Source organism: Cottoperca gobio, chromosome 22, assembly GCF_900634415.1.
Source record: "Cottoperca gobio chromosome 22, fCotGob3.1, whole genome shotgun sequence".
NCBI classification, from domain to species: Eukaryota; Metazoa; Chordata; class Actinopteri; order Perciformes; family Bovichtidae; genus Cottoperca; species Cottoperca gobio.
In genome coordinates, this window is record NC_041376.1 from 12,208,133 (window position 1) to 12,224,219 (window position 16,087).

At 42.8% G+C, this 16,087-nt stretch overlaps 2 protein-coding genes across 2 annotated transcripts in view; one reads left to right on the forward strand and one right to left on the reverse strand.

Annotated features, from left to right (window-relative positions):
* The window catches only part of LOC115027778 (ryanodine receptor 3), a 110,059-nt gene extending 104,530 nt beyond the window's left edge, over positions 1–5,529 (reverse strand). Inside the window, exons 1-2 of the mRNA XM_029461266.1 lie at positions 5,503–5,529; positions 3,984–4,317 (exon numbers count right to left, since the gene is read on the reverse strand). Coding sequence (XP_029317126.1) covers positions 3,984–4,031 — 48 coding nt within the window. The 5' untranslated portion in view covers positions 4,032–4,317; positions 5,503–5,529. The remainder of the gene's footprint in view (positions 1–3,983; positions 4,318–5,502) is intronic.
* Positions 5,530–7,302: 1,773 nt separating this feature from the next.
* Positions 7,303–15,967, forward strand: LOC115027718 (uncharacterized). The gene is made up of 3 exons (XM_029461194.1): positions 7,303–7,479; positions 7,624–9,288; positions 15,770–15,967. The coding sequence occupies exons 2-3, from the start codon at positions 7,723–7,725 to the stop codon at positions 15,965–15,967; spliced, it is 1,764 nt and encodes a 587-aa protein (XP_029317054.1). The 5' UTR covers positions 7,303–7,479; positions 7,624–7,722.
* The last annotated feature ends 120 nt before the right edge of the window (positions 15,968–16,087 follow it).

The window sequence follows — 16,087 nt, forward strand, 5'->3', positions numbered from 1 at the left end:
TGAATCTCTGCGCTCAAATCTGCACCATTATGCTCAAAAAGCCTTGCCGTTGCTATTGAAACTGAGCTATTACTTTTTTGAATTCAACCATGAAATGACAGCAGACCTCATCATAATAACATTAAAGCTCTCCTCCTTAGCGTCAAGTAGAATGCAATGATTTGCCAAACTGAATTCCCATCAGTGGGAATAATTTCATGGTGATCTCTAATAATTATACACAGGGCAAGTGACAGAGTAACTAGGGGAGCAAAAATATGAAGCCGGTAGACTTGAAGCTCTAAAATCCTGCTCAAACAAGTATCAACTTCGATATAGGACACACTGGAGAAAAAAAGTCAGCGATAACTAGGAAAACGTGTTCTTCACGAGCTGCTTCAGTGATGTGCCCCAACTAAAGATGCTTCAGTTTTATAGTAAGAACAGTGCATCTCTGAACGCACACCGCAGATCAAGGGCACCTTTGGTTGCCTCTGTGCCAGCGTGGAGCTGTCAGATACAGCCTCCACCCTCACATCACCATTTCCAACTGGAGGCAACATCCTCCAGAAAATGTGCATCACAGCATATGGATACACATTGGCATGTGCTAGTACTATGTGTATCCATATGCCGTGATGCACAACAAGCGAAGAAACAATAGATCACAACGGACGTGAGAAGAACAAGAGCCACAGGGAGGTGAGAGATAAAAGTGAAAAGCGGGAAAAAGTAAAAATACAAAATATGTTGAAAGGAAGAGAAGAGCAAAAAAAAAAAAAAAAGAGCAACAGCAACTAAAGAACAAGGAAGAGACACCCAGCAGGGTGTTCACAGTGTGAGGAGGCAGCAAGATCTGGCACTGTTGTCACGGGCACATTGCACAGCTAAAATTAACACGTTACTGCTTTACGGCCTTAAGTTTTTCTCTGATTTGCTTAATGTTTTGGTCTGTCGATTTGGCTCATTGCATTACTTCTGTGTTGCCGCATTGACAGTCATCGCCTGGATGCAAAAGTGAGACTTCAGCCTTCACATAAACAAGTCCAGCGCTGCCACAGTGCATTAGTCACAGCCCTAGTGTGGCCTTTTCAAAGTCGCTACTCCCACTCGTACTGCTAATAGATCCCCAGAATCTGATATTTGCCTCGCAGGGATCCTCACAAGAGAGAAGCTGTGCAGCGTGTGCCTGTGTATGGATAGTCACACCCCATGCTGTACCGTGTTTTTACTTTTAAGCGGCCTTCTGTCGGGATGCTTATACAAGTTTAATAAATAGCGGAGTGAAACGAGAACAAAAGTTTGTTACGATTCCCTCTTCTGCTCTAATGACACAACTCACAGTAGGCAAGCAATTCATTTAGAAAACTACTCTTACATAATGAGCAGCCTGAGCTCTGTAACCATAAGCTGATATTTTATTCACCATACTGCTTATAATGAAGCCAGTGCTGCTAGAGCTTGTGCATCTGAGGACTAATCCAATTTCCAAACAGGACTAATAAAGTTCCTGTGGAATGTGCAGCCTTATTAAAGAGTCGGTGCAGCCCCATTTGCCCCCTCTGACATTAAACAGCAGTTTGGGGAAAGATTTTCTCTGACTCCTGGCTCACAATCAGCACTGTTCCTCATTCTGTAACATCAAATTAGCCATGGCAGAGATACCCTCGCTCTTCCCCTCTCCTCCCTTCCTCTCCTCCCACTGAGTTGGCTTTATAGGCAGCAGTCCGGCAGGGGTAATTTCTGCTACCACTCCAGGGAAATTACTTTGTGCTGTTGGAGAAAAGGCAGTTTGTGAAACTGCTTTATCAAGCTCCTTGACTCCAATAACAAGCAACATTTGGATGCCGGCAAGAAATATATAGCCTCCACATACCCTCACAGACTGTTCCCTCTGAGTGCCACCGATGTAAAAGCAAGTTTAGAGCCATTGCGTGTGCATATGCATGTATGTTTTTGAATAGGCATATGTGCATCCAACTGAGCATTTGTTTCTGCAGGACTGACTCAAGTCATGTAGATAAATGTATGTCTCTGTGTGCATGTATATACTTGTGTGCATATCTGTCCTGTTCCTCTACACTGAGTAGTTCAGCAGTGCCTTGCTGGGACTGATGAATAATTTCTGCACTCTGCTCTGCTGTGGCACGTCTGGTGCAGCCTGACTGCACCACACAGCTCCAGCTCCGCATTTGCATTCCACACACACACACACACGCACACACACACAAATACACACAGACGCTTTTACACTCAAACACCAAGCCCGCTCAATGCGCCCCGCATCCCAACACCATGCAGCCTGTCAGCTGCTTCCTTGTGTGGAGGGATGCAACAAGCTGCTGCTAAGCCCTTTTTTTAAAGCAACAGCCGATTCCTTTCGTCAATGTCATCTCAATTCTTCTCCACGGGTTACATCTGGGGGGGAAATGCTCCCTGTGAATCCAACAAATGGGATCAAAACCAAGCCATGCAAGCAAAAATGATTGAATATACAACTCTTAATAAATCTGATTGTGCATTGGGGGCATTTAAATTTAAACTGAGAAAAGAGGAGAAGTGGCGCTGAAATGTCAGCTCTTCTTTTGGAGCGGCAGGCATGCTGATGTGGTGACCTCTAAGTGCTGTGGTTAAAAGGTTGGGGGGACTGCGGGACAAATGAGGAAGTATCGGCGTTTTCTGAGTGAAAGGAAGGGACATTTTAAAGATCACTGCTATTCCTGGGGATATGTAAGCCTTTCAGAGCCAAAACATTGCCTTCGTCAAGAATCCATCACTTACATGTTCTTTATTTGTTACCTTAAGGTAGTGTTATGAAGCCTCTGTCTGCTTACACTTCCTGTAGCGTGTTATTGGCACATATTAGCTGGGTAAAATATGGTTGATTACTAGGAGATTACTAAGAGACATTGCCTTGTAATATGTGTTTTGAAACTTCAACCAAAACAGCAGGTTTCGCATCTGTGGGCAGCTTAATAAAGGGAAACCACAAGCAGCAGTGCAAGTGAAATATGCAACCAAACACCTCCTACTGTCTCTGGGTCTTTCTGGAAGACCTCCAGCGCTCTGCTCCTTCATCTGTCCTAGATGAGCATGTATTTTCAGATATGATATGCCTCTCAATGCATTTCACCATAGATGACCAGATCATGTCATCATCTATCTTTGTCAACAGTGTAAAGAGTACAGCATCTCTGTACAGCCGAGCACCTTCCAAACCACAAACACTCATTTTCAGCTTGAGAAATGCATTTTTAATAAGTTGCAAACATGTTCACTGTAGTGCAATGCTAGAGCCAAGAAGAGCAAACAGGCTACAGCCTGTTTAATACTAAATTATAGCCTCTTTTTATAATACTGTCGTTCTACACTGACTTGATGTCCAACAGGTAAGATTAGTAACCTGTCTCCTGTGCAGCAATACTGTATTTTATAACAAAATGTTGTCCTATTTGCATAGACCTTTGCAGTTGCACAGGCACCCTGGGGTGCTTTCACTGCCAGGTTACCACGTTTGAATACATCATAACTCAGCTTGCACACTGGTTCAGAACTCCATTTATCTTTCAAGAGATGTAAGTGATGCTACAAAAACACGCCTTTGAATTATGCGAGTTATTTAAACCCTAAGTTAAATCACAGCGTTTGTACCGACAACCTGTCAAATCGTAGACAATTGTGACATAGTGAAAGGTGCAGCAAGGTGCATATATAAGTTTTACATGGGACATAGTGCTGTCAACTTCTTTAAGACGGAGACTGCAGAAAAGACAATAGCTGTCAGAGAGCGATGCGCAAAACAATAGAGCACTATCACCGCCTCTAACATCTGCAAGAAGGCAGAGGGTTATCAAAGGCTACTGGATACAATCGCATCTGGGAGGAAAGCCAAGTGACAGGCAATTGACAGTAATAATATCACACGTACCACGAAAACGAGCTACACATATGTCCACAGTCACCAAAGCAGCGCTTCAAGTACAAGCGGAAGGAAAGGTACTTACAGTTCTGAGGAACTGGATTTCATCCTCTCCTTCTCCACCTTCAGCCATGGCTGCAAAGGAGCCTGTTCAGACTCGGGAAGCCTCCGCTGGCTCCTCTCTCCTATCGATATTAGCATATAGCTAATCCACGGCCATACAGCGGGGAGACTACCGCAGCATGTGTCACTCAAGCCCCTGTGCTCAAGCCCCGCTCACCGCCCGGAGGAGGAGTGTGTGTCAGCAGCATCGGTGGGCTGGAGCAACTGGGGACGGTGTGGCGGGGAAACAGGGAGAAGCCAAGTCGTGTAGCCGAGATACAGCAGCGGGGTCTTTATCTTCGACGTCACCGGCAGACCTTATTAATACAAGCGTGAAAGCGCGAATATTCAAACATAAGAGCAATAAACGCGGTGAAATATTCTCTAGTTTCTGTTTTCCCGCCCTAACTCCAAACTACGCAGTGACAAAAAAAACATGCTAATGTGTGAAAAGGAATCAGCATTGTGAGTCTACACAGGGTGCAGGTAATTCATGGCAGCTGCTATTTCCAATGCCGGTCCAGATCAGCACCATGGTCAGCACCCACCACACAGACATGCCTCTTGGTGAAAAGCATCTACTATTAATACAGTATAAGTATAGTGTGTATTCTAGCACTAGTGTCTACATATTTGTACACGGACACTGTGTTATTACCATTGTTGAAGTGGAAAAGGCAGATTTACAGCAGAGCAAACACCCTCCAATATCAACACAAATCTGCTATTTCTATATTTATTTTACCCTCAAACATAATCTGTACAATGTGTTTTCTATGGTAGCTATTAATATTATTTATCATTATTCATTTATATAGGCGACTATTACATTAAGCAAGAAAAAAGGGGGATATTTGAGTGAACTGAGTGTCCCTTCATTTAATGAGAGCAGTTGTAGAACACATCCCAGCATGAACATCTAACATTTAAATGTACATGTGTTAAACTATTTAAAACATTATGATTGGATGAATAGCCATTTCATTATTTAACATTAAATGTATAAATAATTAATGCAATGCAAGTAACTTTTTATGTGGACTGTGTACATGCAGTAACAACAGTTATCAGTCTGGTCTTTGGTTACTCACTGTTGAATCAAACTTGACCCTTATCCTAGTCATAATGAAGCGCACTCATCTCTACAACTAAATGAAACAAAGATATAGTCCCTTACCATAAAGCGATGCCGCCCTCTAGTGTCAGCACTGTGACATAACACCTGCTGTCTTGATTGTGCACGTTTCCTTTATTTTGACTGTATTTCTAATATTAATCTTTTATAATATATCCTTCCCTTCTCCCTTCTACTCATATACCCATAGTTAAATCCTTTGTTCTTCATCATTTAATGATTACAAATGACCTTCCTCCCTTCAAGTCTTTATTGCCCAATTAACAGCCGTTTGAAACAACCACGCTAATGATAACATTCATAATTCAGTACCCTTTTTAATATTCACTTTAGGTATTTCAGTCAATTTATGAAAATGTAATCCTACTTTCCTGGTTGGTAGCGGCCTCCAGTCCTTCTGCCATGTGGGAAATAAGAGGTCTACAACTTCACTTTGAATAATCTTCTATAAATCAACACCAATAAGCAACTTCACTGTCTCAGGGTTCACAGCAGACTACTGTGAGTCTGTTACACTCACATCTGTCCCCCTCAAAACAATGACAGGTAGGAACTACAATTAGGTTCTGAAGCTAAGGGGACATGAAATGGCAACTTAAATGTTACACATGTAAATATATGAGTAAAATAATAGTTAAAATGCTATAAATCTTATTGGAATAAGTATTGTATGCATTAATAAAACATAATTATGTAACTCTAAATTAACAATGTGGAATAATTCCTCCTAAAATATAAGTATATATCTTACCACAGTATGCTGTAACATACATTAGTATGGTACATTTAAGTAATTTGAATAATCTCAAAATGTAATGTGTAACTAAACGGGGAAATGCAATTCAACAACCCTGTATAACTTACCACCAATGTTCATAGAAATCTCTTGAACCGTATATCTCTGTATATGTTTGTATCTCTGTGTGTGTAAATGTCTATTTATTTTTCATGCAGTTTCCCCTTTTTCCTTATAATTCTTCTGTCTGTAATATAAACTGTAACTGCCACAGTATGTAATTTCAATACAAAAAAGAAAAATAATTAAACGAAGTTTTTGAGGTATCCTGCTCCCTTCAAATACAAATACAAATGGACTAAAAACATAATGTCCTTGGTGGAGATTAATATATAATTCAAGAAAATCCTCCTATGAATTGAAACAGCATATGACAGCGATGCACACGTCGGCCACGAGGTGTCCCTGTTACGTAAGAAATTGTACTACCTCGGGCCTTCGAAGAGCAGTTACTTTCACGTACTCTTATATCTTCATGTGCAGCAACATGTGAATGTTAGCCTGGGGAACACTGGAAACCGCTACGACTGTTAAATTAAATTAATTTCAGCCAAAATGCGTTCCCTCTCTGTACGATGCACGGACTGAAATCGATCACATGGCCTACCTGCGAGCTACAGCTGCACTGACTTAAAATGTGGGATGTGATAAAAACACTAAGGAACCAATCAAATAGCGGTGAGCCGGCGCTGAGTTTATCTATTGGACCATACTCCTGTCAATCACCACAGACAAGCCCTGTGAAGCAGCGGTGAGCACTGGCTGGCTGCAGTACAGAGATGTGAAGAAATATTTAGCCATGCCACTAAATCGGGTAAGTAACTGTATATATTTAATGAAGTTCTACTGTGCTTTTATCTGCTGCAGGTGCAATTGACTGTAACGTACTTTCAGTTTCTAATTGAATATCTGACATTGAAGGGAAGCTGTTATCATGCTAATGCGGAGTTTTATGCGTTACATTTTTAATTTAGAATAAATGGAACAGAATATTTCTTGATTTTAGTTGCAGTGGTCAGCAGTAACCCCGTGAGATAGTGTACAATATGCTGCCACCTTAACACTGACAACTGCACTCGGGCTTGTTGCAAGGTGACAGTAACCCACGGGATTATGTTATGATGTAAACAGTTCAGAGATGTTGCCAAATGTTGAGGGAATCCATTGAGGCACATGTAAAAATGCGTGCTTGCTTTGCTTGTAAACATCTCAAACGGCAGCCATAGCATTGGGCTTTGCATGTGTCGTCACCTTGTGTGACACTCTCAGGATTTATGCCGCAGCAGCTTGTGAAATGCGTTTTAGAATTGTTTCATCTACTCTTAAAAGAATTCCTGGAGAGGAGCATGGAGATAGGATATCTTTAGTAATGTCAGTGTAGAAAATAATCATTGTCTTGTTTCATCCATGCAATGTGGTTTAGTTTTTAATTAACAAATGGGTTTGACAGTGAAATATGAAGGGCCCAGAGGAAAAGGAGCCGTTTGTATTGTTATGCTTAAAAACTAGCTCGGCATTACCATCAACACAGTCTGCAGAGCCCTTGCTGTGAGAGAATGTATTATTCTATGTTGATATATGTATTATCTTAAGCTTGTCTGACATCAAGAGTGCATTACAGTCATTAGTAGGACTAGCATGTTGTTGGACATATATTCAGATGCTTCAGCTGTGTACTTTCTCTCTTGACAGTATCTGGACAGGCCATGTGATGAATAGACCGAGATCCTTCCCCGCAGTCCGAGCCCTTTCACTCTGTCTGGGGGCTGACCACTTACTTGAGTGATTAACATGGCACCCATCATGGAGGGCACACATACTGTGTTGCTCCTATATGCACCCATCCGTGAGCTAAGCAACATCAGCCTGTATTTTGCCAAGAGGCAGGCTCTGAGCTTCAAGTACAAGAGCCGCTCCCCTCATTCAGAAAGGGCCGGTAATGACCATGACCGGGGAAAGGAGGATCTCGTAGTGTCCGAACAAAGAGGCCAGTCTTCCAGCTCCTCAGGCGAACTCCTCATCTGCCAGCAGGCTACGAAGGAGGCAGTTGCAGAGCTCTGCTGGCTGGCGGCAGAGCACCACCAGTTGCTGGCTGATCTCTTATCACTGTGTAGGGATTGCGCCATCAAAGTCAGGATGGGTAACCAGGATGGGAAACTCCAGGATTACATGGAGTGTCAGGAAGTTCACCTTGGAGGTCAGATCCTCGGCAGCAGCAAGTATGTGTCTCCGGAGCACAAGAGAGCTACATTCAAGAGCAAAAAGCTGAAGAAGTTGGGAGGCAAGAAGCTTGACAGCGGTGAGGATTTCCTGCACAGTAAAATGAAGAAGAAAGTTCCGAGTGGAACTTCATCTAATCAGTTTCCTGCTCAAAAAAGTAGGTCCATATCTTCAGCCTCAGTAATGCAGCAGATCCCAGGTACCCCAGCCTCTGGCCATGTCCCAGTTGCCGGCTCTTATGTCAGTGCACCAAATAATCCCATCCTTTCCATGGAGGAACCTTTCCAATCTGCTCGTGATGGTTGGGACTTCATGGAGGACAACCGGGCATTTGACCCTGACATTGATTTCTGCAATGATTTCTCGGAGTATGACGGTGAGCTGGGTTATGAGTCGTCCTTCTGCAACCTGATGGAGGGTCTCACCCGACGGGAAAGCGGGAGCAACCTTCGACCAATTAAGGGGTCTGATTGCTTGGGTGAGACATTATCTGAGAATGCATCAACAGTCAAGTCCGCTCAGCAACTGTATGGTGAAATCAACCAGGCCAACACAGGGGTCAGACTGGTGGCCAAAGTGCAGGATACGGAAGGGAGTGTGCAACATGCCAACCATACAAGCCCAGGGCCAGCTGGGCTACATCTAGGGACTAGCAGCTGCCAGCAGGGGTATGGAGAGGGGAGAGGACCAAACCTGCTGGGAGTCAATAGAGAAAAGATTGGTAACAAGCTTTCTCAAGGGCTACGGTTGCCACTATCCCATACCACCGAACCTTACCCACCAGTCAAATCTCACAAAAAAAGCCCCTCTTCACCATCTCTCGCTGGGGTCTTCAACACATCTTTCCCTGCCTCCAACAGTCTCCACAGCATGTCCCCAGTCCTGTCCCCTCTGTCCGCCAAGCTGACAAGCCCACAACTCAACCACCGCATTGTTCTGCTCTCGGATAAGGATGTGGACCCTGATCAAGACAGCTCCAGCAACACAGATGAGCCCAAAATCTTCACCGACAAGAACGGCAACAAGCGATCCTTCACCCGTCTGGATCTGAACCTCAGCCGGCGGCCCAGCAACTCCAAGTGGAACTCCCCAGCAACTCCAAGTGGAACTCCCCCAGCAACTCCACAACAACAACAGGTGAGCCACTAGATATCACACCGCTCCCACTTTGAACACAGTTCATTCATTTTCGTACTCCTTGCCTAGATGTAAATGTTGACGCAAGTGCTTTTATCATCTTGGTAGCATGAAGCGTTGGCGTTTGTCAGAAGAAGCCCTTTATCTGACATTGCTAGATTTCAAAGAACAGAACAAGAAAGGGATACCTTGAGAGATATTTAAAAGTGTGTGTGTGTGTGTGTGTGTCTGTCAGCAATTCCTCTGCAGCATTGTAACTGACATCCATTTTCCGCAAACAAAGGGAGTTCTATTTTGTCACTCCTAAACTAGCTAGACTAATAAATAAGCATTGCTTCCTAAAACTTCTATGTTAGTCCTGGTAATTGTTGGCTGCTGTGTTCTCGTCTTGGCTCGGACGTGTGACTACAAATTAAAAACTACCCAGCAGAGTTGTACAAGGGGCAAGCGGGGCCTGAGAATACTCTCGCCGATGATCCATTTTAACTCTTTCCGCGCCGTAAGTGAAGGCAGAGATTAGTGAGAGTGTCCCAGATCAAAGGCTCAAAGTTGACACAGGGTTCGACCCGACGAGGGTTCCCGTGAGCGCAGTGCTAACTGAAGCATTACCAATTTGGACTTTGAGGGATCTGCTGTCCCTCCCATAAACCCACATCCTCTCCAGTTCACAGGAGACTGACAAAGGATCAGGAACCCAGCGGGCACAAGGGTTAGAGAAAAGGATTAGAGTTTCCTTATTCGCAGAACTACTTTCCACGTTCCATAATCTGAACCATTGTATTTTATATTTGGTTTAAAGGTGTTAAACACTTTCACAACATATTTAATCTTCGCAAAGCCATAATAATGTCACAAGCCTAGTTCAGAGTTTGATGCTTCGAAGAAGGCCTTAGCATTATTGCATTAGCTACCTCTGTAGCGTGGTTAATCATCCCTTTCCGTCAGTGTAACACAATCTTGAAAACAGATGGCCTTCCATTGATTATGTAATTTACTAATAGACCATGGATAATGGTTGGACCTTTTTCTTATCAGTGTAGACACATTTACCCCTAATTCAAGAACTAAGCTGCATTTTTAAGGAGTATTTGTTTTGTTGCATCACAGACCAGCACTAGCTCAACCAATACTGCCAGCAATGCTTAGCTCAGCAGCAGCAGAAGGGAGGAGGAGAGCTAAACTAATTGGTGGATAGGGGAATAAGGGAATAGAAAGCCCAGCATTACTCGTGTGGAGATGATTTGGGCATATTCCCACTGATATGATGTCCCTGCGTGTCCTCACCTAGGCATTCACAAACGCCACCATTAACATTTATGCGCACACACATTGTCTGGCCTCCTTCTTTTTTTTATTAGATTCAAAAAGGGACATTATGATCACTGTTTTGTAATTTCCTGAGCATAGGCCTAGGCAAATATCCTGAGTCCTCATCAGATGTAAGTGCATGATATTATAACCCATAAACTGTCTATATGAGACTCTGACAGTCTTCAAGTCCTTCTGTCGATTTTGCCGCTTCTTTGCTGTTTACTAGATTGCCCTTGCATTGCTTGATGTTTGAATACACTTCAGATGGTAACACAGATAAATGAACATCACAGAGTCCCCAAGTGGGTCAGTGTGAAGCCCGGCCCTTCATGGTTTGCAAATTGCAAACTAATTACGATCCGGGCTCTTTAATCTGTGTTTTCTTATTGAAGCTTGGTGCTTATTAATTGGTGTGATTATGCAGATTGTGATTGTAATTTTAAAGTAACAAATTCTGTTGTTTGCTTTATGCGCTGATGCTCTGGCACTGTGAAACAGAATATCCAATGTATTCACTAAAGGTGTGTATGTGGTGGTCTTATGGGTTTACACTATCTATGTAACTTATGTCTGTTAGTTTCTCTTTATGTTTGCATTTGTTTTGCTTGTTCTCTTATACTACCTATACTGACATTTTAAAGCTGCACAAGCAGGACACATGCTCCTACATCTAGAATTTACAATTAATTCTGGCCACCTGGTCAACGTAAGTCTAATATTTACTCTTGTTTTTGATCATCACCAGTTCCTGATGGAAATATTTGGCTCTTTGGCCGGTAATGTTTACAGGCTAGCCATTAGCTTTGTTTGACTGCCGTTTGGTGCCGAGCAGGTTGTGTACATTAGGTCTTTAGCTCATGCAGTCAAATATGATGATGAGCGCGGTAAACCAAAACAAGTTGTGGGCCAGAAAACTAAAACGATGATCTTAAAGCTCTGTAGAGCTGAGGGGAGCTGCACTATCTGTGGATTCTTCACTAAAAGCAACATTTTTCTCATTATAAAAATATTGGTGGTTCTTTAAAAACTTCACTTTCCAATCCAATCGGCCATTAGTGTCTCGCCCTCTCTTTCTCTCTCTCTTTATCCACGCTTCCTCAGTCCTCTACTTATTTTTATTGTCTGACATATGGCAGGCAATACCATAATCAGATTAGCCAATGCGTTCCTGCAAGGTCATATGAAACTGATCAGTGCCGAGCAAGAGTATATCACCCCACCCTCCTTGTGAGCTGTCATTTAACACAAAGTGCCCTGCAATGCAACATTGTTCAACCCAGTGAAGACAAGGGCCGGCTCTATTCAGATGATGTAGTGGATTCTGCCAAAACAGGCTGAGAGAGCTTCTCTCACAGTCTGTCTCACAATGTTGCTCTGAGCTGCATACTACATGCATGGAAACAGGGCACAAAGGTCCTTCTCATACTTTATAACTTGTTTTCTTTAATAAACGACTGCTTCACTTGGAAAATGTTAGCTATGTTCCATCTTGTGCTTTTCAGTACGAGCAACTTTTTAAAAGGCCCACTAGTTTAAACTGGAGTGAACTTAACCAAATTTCCTGTCTCTCAGTCAGGCCCAATAAAAATACTCTTCCCTCTTCCTCAGTTCTGTGTATCCCATCAGCCTCCAGAACTGCATTTCAAATGAGTAATGATGAATCTATGAGCATCATGTCATGCTACATTGCTGCTCTGGCCCTCAGAGCTCCATAACACTCATCCCTGAGTTTCCACTTGTAGCTACCCTGTTACATGGACCTTAGCACTGCCAGGCAAACCAGTCAGTCAGTCAACCAGACAGCTACGCACGGCTGACAAGCTTGCGTAGAAAAATGGCTGTGACAGGTGCAAAAGAAACCAGGTGATTTATAAATCCTGCATTTTTCATGACATATATAAAAGTCTATTATCCTTCTTCCTGTCTAAAATTGATGGAGGGTGGTGGAGGCTGCCAGATGCACTCAGCATGCCACATGGCCCAGTTCTTTTACTTTGAAGGATGAGTTTATAGATTTTTAAAGGATAAAAATGGGGCAGACTGGGCAAAGCTGTTTGAGTGTTTGTAAAAAGGAATGGGCAACTGTAGCATGAGATGAGATCGACTATTGTTAATTTGTGAAAGCTCTGCATTTATAGATATGCATATAGATATCTCTGCTTTGTTTCGCTTAGAGCTGCACAATATATGAAGAAAATATGTGAGCCGTGCGATGTTAAAGTGTACTCAGTTCTGCCTTTCTACTGCTTTCAGTACGCTGCCAAGTTACAACAAATTGCTTGTGGAATAAAAAAATTGAAGGAAATTATTGCCAACATTCTTTTACTGAACAAATTGAACATTACACTTAACACAAAAGCACAATAAAAACATGAAAGCATAAAACATAAAGTGCAGTTTTCCACTGATACTCTCTTTCAAGTAACTCAAAAATCTGGCAATATCGCAGTTTCCACAATGTGTTAATCGCACAAGTTGACATAGAGATGACAATAATAAATAAAAAAGATATATTGTGCAGCCCTAGTCTGGCATGCAGTAGTCCCTTATTGATATACAATAACTGGTCATGTTTACACATTATCATTCCTGCTGATGTTTTAAAGAATAGCTTTGCTTTTAGTGAGTTCATGTCTGCCTTGTTGTGTTTGATACAGCCCCCACTAAGCTTCTTCTGACCACTGGATGAGTGATGACCAGTGGACAGTGAAAGGTGGATCATTGACCACCGACAACACCCACCTGACAGGATCAGACATTACACAGCCTCTGAGCCGAGCCAAAGACAAATACTTTATTGTTAAAATCCCAGTGATTACAGTAGCACAGAAACATTCATGCCGTCCGACAGCTGCTCTCACACACTGTGATTTCACTGTCGTATTACTGCAATGTCAGTCAACACCTGCAGGTTTTCTGTAAGAAAAAAACCTGCAGGTGTTGTAGTTGTCTGAAAGTCTCTATTAAAGTACATTACTTTGCTAAAGGGCATTATGTTTCAGACGGTATTCTATTGGCTGCTGTGGTCTCGGGTTGGGATGTTCCAGTTAGCGTTGCAATACTTGCTGCCAGACCAAACTGTACGAAAAACAGAATCCCATCTGCACCCCTCAGTTATGGACTCTGTGATTCACTCTCAGCTTTTAGAGCAGCAGGGAGGGAGATTAATGGCAATAAGCGCACATTTTTCCCCAGGGTCAGTGAATTTAAGCTCTGTGTGTCTGTGTGTCTGTGTACATGTTAAAGTGCAGTGCCTTCATTAAGCATCCTAAAGCCTCATGCATCCAAGAGTTGCTTCTTCGTATCTGTTTACTATCAATACATTGCAGTGTCGTGCGTTACTTCACTATGTCGTATTACTAGCACACAGCAGTGACTTCAGGGCTTCAATGCAGTGTCTTAAACTACAGTGAGAAGCACATGCTTTTTATCTCTTCCTGTCCAGATGGTGGCAGTGTGAGCCACCTTACACTTGTTTTTTTTTTAATTAAGTGACTGACTGTCAGAAGCATTGTTTGCCAAACATGCACACGATCAAGATCGTTTGTTTGTTTTGGTACTCATGAAGGAACATAAGAAACATGTATCAATAGGTTCTCATTGTTTGCCTAGTTCATATATTTAATAATTTAGGTAGAATTGTGGAGAGAGCTGTTTCTGATCACTAGTTTCTTTCCTTGGCTCGGACTCGGCTTAATTCTGTATTTGGAAGTGTCCCAACCTACAGTCAGCAGTTTCCACTGCGGGACCGTGCAGCATTATCATAATGAAAAGTTATTAATCTAATCCTTTTTTTCCCCCTGCTGTCCAAGTCCTAGATAACTGGAGGGACTGCAGGCATTGCTGTTGTTTCATGATGACTGATGGGGGTAGAGTACTGAGGCTGAATTTCAATGCTTCCATTTCTTAATGAATCCCCCCCCCCCCCGTTAGTTTTTTGTGTGTGGGCTCATAACTTAATTTAAAGCATTTGGCTGAGACTCAGACAGTGGGGAGCTATACAAGGCGACTTCCAAGGCTCTAGAAGTGGCTGTTGTGCTGGGAAGCAATATGGTAATACTGTATGTCCTCTTCAAGGATACTCATTACAAAGGGGGGTTATGGGATATGTAAGCAGCTTATCGAGCAGGATCCTTTTTTTTCTTATTATTTTCCAGCTCCTAATTCTTCCAGGTCAAGGTGTTGTCTTACAGCTGGGGGAAGTTGAGGTCAACAAGCTTCCAGATCTGTACCCTTCCCCCTCTCACTCTCACTCCCACTCCTCTCTCTTCCCCTCCTTTTCTTCCTCCCTGCCCCATATCGCTTAACTTGCACTTTTACTCCCTTTTTCTTGAGACAGTGAATGCATGCCTCAAGGCAAGATTTATCATATTTCTGTGCTTGTGAGAAGAACGTGACATTTAAGTTGAAGTCTGCAGTGTGCCACTGGGCAGTAAATATTAAAGCCCCGGTGCTCTAAAAAAGCACAGAATGAATCCAACCTCTCCAGCATACTGCGGCATACATGGCACAGAAGGAGGAATGAAATTATAACATTTATTTTCACCTTGTTTTAGCTTTATTATCAGTCTTTATCATTACAATGCACTCATCACCTTCTCTGTGACTGCCTGGTCAGGAGAGGGTAGTCTTTCCTGATTTTTTTTTTTTTAATTTTAATTCTGTACTTTCACTCCTTCAGGGCCTTTGGATGACTAAGAAAACAGGAAAAACCTCGCACACCTATCTGCAACTGACCTTATTGTAGTACAGTGGTAGTGCTGAGCAACGCCACAGCTCTGTTACAGTGAACATGTCTTGAATGTGAATCAATATCTGTGTTTGAGGCCAGTGCTCTGCAGCCATTTTTCCTTATTGGATCAGTGTGGCTTTCTGCTGGTGTTGACGATGGGAGAAAGAGCTGGCTAAGTGCAGATAAAAATAGCTGTGTGCCCTAAAGCCTGCAGCGAAACAGTAGTATCTCCTGCTTGATGCTAAAAGACTCTGATGCCTTCTTTCTAACTGGTTTGAAAACAACTTGCCTCAGACACTGCTGCTTATTTATCCCTGTCACACATAATCACACCTGTTAGGCTGTTGTGTTTTTCCATTTTATGCTTCCTGGCACAACAATTAATTATCCTGTGGTGGTGGTGTTTTTGTTTGCGTAGAGGACTCCCTCTTGCGTCAGGATGAAATTTGGATGCTGGATGGCGATGACCCTCTGGAGCCTCTTTCCCGCGTTCAACGCCCTGATCACCTCGACTTCCTACGCATCACACCGCCTGAGGATGACATCCTCGGGGACACGCCCTACTGTCCCAAGCTGGAGTGCACGGTGAGGGCTCTCAAGCAGCACAAACAATTACAGATCAAAATGCAGCTCTAATGTGTATTTTCACACCGAGCAGTGTGCCATAGCACTCCTTTTTTTTTTTTTTTTTTTTCTTGTGGGATTTCTCTCCACTCGGGCATTAAACCACCTGATCATGAATTCTTAGGAATGGAT

Bases quoted from the DNA above. Each gene is read 5' to 3' on its own strand.
- LOC115027718 (XM_029461194.1), top strand. From the start codon at position 7,723: ATGGCACCCATCATGGAGGGCACACATACTGTGTTGCTCCTATATGCA. The intron at 9,289-15,769 runs GTGAGCCACTAG...CTCTTGCGTCAG, and splicing joins CAACTCCACAACAACAACAG to GATGAAATTTGGATGCTGGA.